General features: G+C 43.5%; 1 protein-coding gene across 3 annotated transcripts in view; it reads left to right on the top strand.

Annotated features, from left to right (window-relative positions):
- The window catches only part of klf12b (Kruppel like factor 12b), a 41,157-nt gene that overhangs the window by 22,214 nt on the left and 11,443 nt on the right, over positions 1-7,500 (top strand). For all 3 annotated transcript variants that reach the window (XM_029458525.1, XM_029458526.1, XM_029458527.1), the window contains exons 3-4: positions 1-312; positions 3,221-3,356. The exon at positions 1-312 is cut by the window's left edge and continues 232 nt beyond it. In XM_029458525.1, the coding sequence (XP_029314385.1) occupies positions 1-312; positions 3,221-3,356 (448 nt within the window). The remainder of the gene's footprint in view (positions 313-3,220; positions 3,357-7,500) is intronic.

Here is a 7,500-nt window from a genome sequence, read left to right as displayed (position 1 = left end):
CGTCATCCTCCTCCTCCTCCTCTCCATCGGTGATCACCTCAGCCTCATCGGTGCTCACGCCAGGCCCTCTGGTCGCCCCCGGATCCGGGGTGAGAGGTCAGTCGTATTTGCACATCCTGCACTCTGTGCAGCCGCCTCCATCCAGCCCTCTGAGCCTGCAGGGAGTGGGGAAGCTGGCCAGCCATGTTCACCGCATCCCAGTTGTGGTACAGTCACTGCCCCTCATGTACACCACTGCTGTTCGATCACCCTCCAGCCTCAACAACGCCATCATGCTACCTCTGCTGGATGAGGTGAAAAGACACGGCAAAGGTGAGACCACGCTCTTTAAATAAACTCTGAAATGTCATCATTTCCAGTTAGAAACGCTATCATTTCCTGCAACCTTTTAAGCAGTGATAATAAAACACATTATTATTCAGACTTTTTGCTTTGTGATTCTATTAGTTTTAAATTGCAACATAAGCTGTCTGACTCATTTCCAACTTGTATAGACTATTTCTCCACCTACTGAGAAACTTCAACTAGAAATCAATTCTGAATTATCCCGAAGATATTCACATAAATCAATACGGTTGAATATTTTTCACATATCTGTTGTAAACTCTCTCAATACACTTCAATAATATTCTTGCTCAAATATAATTAAACACCATGCTATGTGCTGTGGCTTGATGATAGCATATTTGTCTGCCCAGATGATCCTCCGCACTCAAAAGATACTCAAAGAACTCGCAGACACAACTCTGTGAAAGCTGACTGTGTGTACATTCTTGGAGTTTGCCCCGCAGGCGATAATGTTCCCACTTCAGAGTGAAGATGATGTTTCCAGGTTGAAAGGCGCTCCCATCTTAAACCAACATAGATTTTGCCTGGCTGTCTTAAAAAGCCTCTGGTGCAGGTAACCAGGGCCACACCAGTTGTTTCCTTCCTTTCTATCGAGAAGCAAACATCTGGGGCGGTTTGAATATTAGACCTCGCTGACCTGGCCTAGACTGTGTTATTGGTTTTCTCTCTGGGTGTGGCTTTACTGCCAACCACTGGGAGTGAGCTTACAGTAGGTGTTTCTGTCCAACTCTGAGCCGTACACAGGCCAACTGTTGGTTGTAAAAGAGGTTGCTTCTTGTCACTCCCTGCTGGGTGGACAGACAAACTTAGACTTTAACTCGCACACGTGCATGTACTGTACATACAAGCTAACATGTGTAATTAGAGCACGTAGTCAGAAGGACACTTGGTCTGCTGGGTGTGGTGGTCCCCTTAGAGATGGACGTTTTATGTTGGCTCTGAAGGAGAGAAGAAGAAAGAGAGGAGGGACAGGAAAAACAAGACTTGCATAAGAGGGTGTGGATGGATATTGAAGATGGGTGGCACTTATACAAACACATGCACGCACACATGTACACAGTCCAACATCAGCTGTGCCCGGCTCTGAAAGCACTAAAACACTAAGGACATGGGGTGAACGAGTGTAAATGTTGGGTGTGGTGGATACAGTCACTTTTAATGGCATCGCAACCAGAAGACAAACAGAACATTTAGCTATTTATTACAGTAAATGTGACATAAAGAGAACATTTACATAGAAATTCCCACAGTGAAAGTAAAAAAACAAATGCAGAGCTATAATGTCATCATATTTCTGGTTTGGATTTGAGTATATTTTTGAGTTTCTTCCTTTTTTAAGGTGTCACTATTGTTTAGTAGCTGGAAAACAAAACCGGAGAGTATTTATCTGAAACCCATTCCCCCCCAAATATGAAGTTTAATGTGAGGGTCAAGAGCCCACATTTACCCTGTTTGACTTGGTATAAACTGAACAATCATGTGCAGTGATGCAAGTCTCAGTCATACTGAAGCTTTCAACAGAGATACAAAAACCCTTTCATGCACACACGTACACACACATCTTCCACTCACCCACACGCGCACGCACACGCACACACACGCACGCACACACACACACAGGTTGGCCATCCTCTTTAAGAGAGGGCGGGTACCCTTCCTTTCACTGCTGTCTCCCTGTCTCCGGCAGGAGGTTGCCATGGAAACAGGGCTTGACTGGAAACAACAGGAGAGAGAGAAAGAAATCCGGTGCTCTGCCCACCTCTCCGCTACTCCTCCTTTTGTGTCCCTCGCTCAAAATACCCCTTTCCAAACACACGATGCATTTCTAGCTAATTACAGGTTTTCCATAGTGTAGGAGAGCTGGTGACCACTCTGCATGTGTTAGTCTACAACAGCAGTTTGAAACCTTTAAAGCAAAGAGCTCCAACAGAGTTACAGCATTAACCCCCTCCCCCAGTAATAACACCATGTCTGCTCCTAACTGTAGACCCTTATTATGGGCCATTATGGCCACAGTCTCGGATGAGAGGGCAGAGGAGGTGGAAGTCCTAATAGCTTTTATAAAAGCATCAGGCGTACAGTAACCGGGGATGTCGCAGAATGTAGCTGAAAGTGTACCACAATATGTATATTCGGTGTTTGTGATGATTACATCTTCAGAAACAAGCTAGTTGTTAGTTATTGTAATATCTTAGACACACAGTTTTATTTATTTATTACAATGTAACTTAATTAGTGTTTAATCCAGTTGATTTGACAGGTAGTCTGTGAAAGGTTTATATATTTTTTGACATTCATCGCTTGAGTTATCCAGACCGTACGCAGCCTGTGTCCATGGAGACTGAGAAGACAGAATGGCTGCAGGCTCTGGCAATAAATCCAATGATTTGTCCAGGGGAGAAGTTGTCACAACTTGTGGAATAGATGTTACTTTGTCATGCAGCTCAAGAGACAGAGACCCCTGCGCTCACAGGCTCACAGGCTCACAGGCTCAGAAGTGTTGATGTTTCTTTTGTGGTTACTGTGCAAAAAGAGAAGAATCAAAGAAGAGAGAGAGCTAGCTCGCTAATTATCAGGAAGAGGAAAAGTATACAGCAGCGAACGGGTGGATTTAGACTTTTGTGTTGTCTTCGGGTCCTTTTATGTGAAAGTTTGTCATTATTATGAATATGATTCCCTGTCAGTTGCACATGTAGGGGAACAGAGAGCAGAGTGCTCAGCAGAGTGGCACTCATGCATACACACATACTTTTAACTTGGACACACACACACACACACACACACACACACACACACACACACACACACACACACACACACACTCAAGCAACACATGTACCCACTGACTCCTGTGTGTGTCCCCTCCTCACAGCACACACAGACCCCAACGGCCTGTCGCCAAGGCAGATCAAGAGTGACAGTGACGACGACGACCTGCCAAACGTGACCTTGGACAGTGTTAATGAGACCGGCTCCACTGCGCTGTCTATAGCCCGCGCCGTACAAGAGTGAGTATCATGATCTGTACATGTGCGTGTGGGAAATGTTGAGTCTCTATATACTGACTTTTTCTCCTCTACTGACCCTAACAGCTCAAAAATAAATCCTCGCTCTCCGTCTTGAGCTGTTATTTCTGTTCTGTGTTGTCACCGGAAGATGTTTGGGAAGTGTAGTCTTGATCCTAACACTCCTTACTGTTGCTGCTATGGGACTTTCAATTTAGTCTACTGTTATAGTATTTTTAGTCTTGGAGAAAGTTTTGTTTTTCTTCCTCAAACTAACTTTCCTTCACATCATCACCAAATAACATTAGACATTAGACATTCAAATCTATTTATTAAAATAAGTTATTTATGCCATCTTGTAGTTGTAGAATGTCACTAATCACAGTTTAATAGTATCTTTAAAACAAATATTATATCACATCTATATGCAGATCTCTATTAGGGGATTTGTAGTCCTCTGTATTGTATGTAGTTCCAGTTTGTGCTCCCAAGAATCACTTTCTCTTTTGACATTAGTCATTGTTTATAACACTCTTGATATTTTGGGTCTTAAAATATAAATAAAATTTATAATTTTGGTGGGATTGTAAAAACGAACATGAAAGTTTTAGAAAGTTTGTATGAACTGTACACTGGACATTGCTCGTTGTTAGTCCCATTCGATGAAAGCATAATTTACATATAAACCCAGTATAAAAACCCAGCATTGTGCATTTCTGTGTGCTTTTGTAACTGCTCTTCCACATTTGGATGTATCTGCGTGGGAGTGCATCTATATACCTGAATGCATATGGCTCAGACATACTTTAAACCCAGACATCTCAACTCCTGTGCTGCCAGTCCATCTGTCTTCCCTCTCCAGTGAATGACAGCTTACAGGATACTGATCAGAAAAAGGAAATCAGATGCAGAGAAACATTTGGCTCAGCCTTGCCCTCCTCCCCTGCTGCCCACAAACCCAGAACAGTCATAACCGGCAGCCTGGCCAGACTCAAGTTAATGCCCATCTGACTTTTATTTAGACTATCTGTAAGGAAAGTATTCAGAGAATCCTGCGGAAATCCTGCTAATGATGTTGCAACATTAACAAGGCTGAGGTTGACAGTTGTGTTTTGCTAATAACATTCTTGTCACAATCAGGTTTTCGTGTTTCCTGTTTTATTTTGAAATGTTCACTTCCCCTTGTGTCTTGTCTTGTTTTATTTCCTGTTGTGTTTTTTTTTCCTCCCTCTGTGATTGTTAATTTGATCCTCCTGTATCCACTCATCATGCCCTTGTGTTTTTGCCTTTCTCCCCAGCTGTGTCTTGTTTCCTCGTTTGGTGTCTGTGTGTATATATCTTGGTCTGTCTCATTGTTCCTTGTCGGTTTGTCAGTAATGCTACCTGGTGTCCTGCTCGTGTCCTCCTCGTGTCCTCCTCGTGTCCTCCTCGTGTCCTCCTCGTGTCCTCCTCGTGTCTTCCTCGTGTCAGTGTGTGTTCATTTGTTGCTTTGTATTTAGCTTTTGTTATATTAAAGGCTCACTTTTTGTTATATCATCGTCTGCTGAACTGCTTTTGGGTCCTCTCCTACACCCCATCGTGACAATTCTAGCTCACAGGGTTGACATTGAGTAAAATACATTGTATTGTTTGTCCAAGCATTGCTGGCTGTGTGAACATCTACAGTAATGAAACTAAATGAGTTATTATGGTGGCACTGTGCAACACATTGTGGTAAAGACTCATTCTCTAACTGTGCTTGTTCAGTGGTACAAGTAGAGGTTGCCATGTTTCAGGGAAGATACACACACACACTAACGCAGACTCACTGGAGGACTCAGGTTTCAATGCAGGTTATTGAAAGGGACAGGCATGCCCCTGAGTGCCACACGTGGGCACCGGGTGGTCAGAGGAGAACAGAGGTTGGCAGGACCCAACCTTTCACTGCCCAAGCTTTCACTATGGAGATAAATCACCAGCCAGGATTAGCAATGCCCTGCCAGGGCCTGCCCACACACTCACTTCTCTGTTTGCAAAGTGCGGACTGTGCTGTGTGGAAACTGTGCTCCTGTGTGCACGCTGTGTATGTGACTCTGCATGCAAAAAAAGTATGTGTGCACGTCTGTAGGTATTAATCCTCCCGGTATGTGTATGTGTTCTGTACTGTATAAATGTACATGTTTCTGCACAGTGGACAGAACAGCTGGTTCCAGAAGGAGGTCAGCCATTGTCAACAGGAACACAGACTTGCATGTTTGTCTGCGAAAAACAAAGCAGTCTGTAGTCTTCTTGAGTTACAAGCCGGATTGGTCCCGTAGAAGAAGAATGTGCATTCTGTATTGACACACATGCGCTCTATGGACATCTGCAGTGCAACAGAAGCCAAAAAGCACTTCTTTGAAACATATCAGTCCATTGTGTTGCTGTATTTCTTTTCAACGTGTGAGTGTGGAAGGATTTGCTTTATGTAATTTAGTATCCACATTTACACAAGCAGTCATCCAGAGAGCACCAGAGAAGAGCAGTGTAAGGGCGGAGGATGGGAGTGCCTGCAGCTTCCAATCCAGGTATCCATATATAAATAAATGAGTGAAAGGAGAGAGTGAAATAGAGAGAGTGTGTGTGTCATGTGCTTCTTGGGCAGCCTCCTCCATATTCATGCGTTTCCCTGGGGACGGGTGGATAGGCTATTGTGGGAGAGCACGAGTGAAAGAAAGGAAGAGAGTGGAGAGGGAGAGAAGGTGTGTGTGTGTGTGTGTGTGTGTGTGTGTGTGTGTGTGTGTGTGTGTGTGTGTGTGTGTGTGTGTGTGTGTGTGCGCGTGCGTGCGTGCTTTAGGGGCTTGTGTTGGAAGGGTTGTCTCTGCTGAAGTCTGGCTGGTCCCCAAGGACCTGGGGGCCATGGAGCAGAGCAGGTGGAGGGAGGGGAGGACAGGGGTAGTGTACTCGGACAGGTACAGGAATGCCCAGTGGGCAATCTTCCAGTGCACACACCCTTTCCTGTTTTCTTTAAAAAAGGTCCACTATTACTGTCGGTCTCTTTAAGAACCGTGTAGAACTGTTGCTGTGTTGAAATGGTCTGTTGTTCTGACCTCGTTTCCTATGAGAAGTTAGAATATGTATTGTGTTTGCATTGTGGGAAACCCCTGTTGCAGGTGACACACAGTCCCTCTCTCTCTCTCTCGCTGCCGCACTTGTGTGGAGCAGCGGATGAAGACGGGCAGAAATAAAAAGGGGAAACGCAGGAACTAAAACAGAGGTCAGCTCTGTTTCAAATCGTTCTCAGCTGTACTTCCTATTTCTCTCTGCTGCTGCGGGAGACACAGACACATTCACAGTCATGATGCCGTGGAGACACAGAGTTCAAGGCAGTGTGAGTTTCCCCCTGGGCTCACATGAGAAGATACATAGAATCAAAACCGCTTCGACACATTTAGCCAGAGTGGTGTTAAAGACATAAAGATTTATTGTTAACGTGAATAAATAGGGCTAACCCCACCCTACTCTTGTTTTCTACTGATTTTGCCACTTTTTGTTGTGTCATAATTTTGAAAGTTATTCAGCTGAGCCCAAGATTAAAAGACAACCTCTAAATCTAACTTCTCCATGTTATAATAAGAACGATACGAATACTTTTAACTGAAGCAGTCGATCTCTAGTTGCTGATATTGCAGTTTGCGCACCAGTCGATCTAATGAGCACAGCGATCTTTTACTATATATTTACATGTACAGTACTGCTGATATAAATAGAAACATAACACTGCTAATAGCATCTTTCAGAAGCTAAGCAGAACAGACCAGTAGTGGTGGAACTTTCTCTACCCACAGAGAAGCATGAACATCTGCAGTTAAAACATGCAAAACCATAAGATTCATAATTGTCAATTAACTAACTTAACAGAATGAATTTTATTGCTGTTTCTTTCTATTTTATCCAGTTTTAGTTTTATTTTAATTCTTAAATTAAATGTTCTCTCCAGAGATTCTGGTACTTTTCTGTCTTGATTTCCTCGGAAGGATTATTAAAATGAATTACTGTTATTAAAGTTTATTTTGAAGTATGTAACTGGTGAGCTGTGAAGACAGAAGATCATCGGTAGCATGTCTTATAGTGGGAAATAACCTAAATGGATTAAACCAGAAATCTATCCATGAAGCAGTGATACCAA

This window comes from Cottoperca gobio, chromosome 21 (assembly GCF_900634415.1).
Source record: "Cottoperca gobio chromosome 21, fCotGob3.1, whole genome shotgun sequence".
NCBI lineage: Eukaryota > Metazoa > Chordata > Actinopteri > Perciformes > Bovichtidae > Cottoperca > Cottoperca gobio.
Note: the sequence above shows the minus strand (reverse complement) of the source record. Positions and strands in the feature narration are given on the sequence as shown.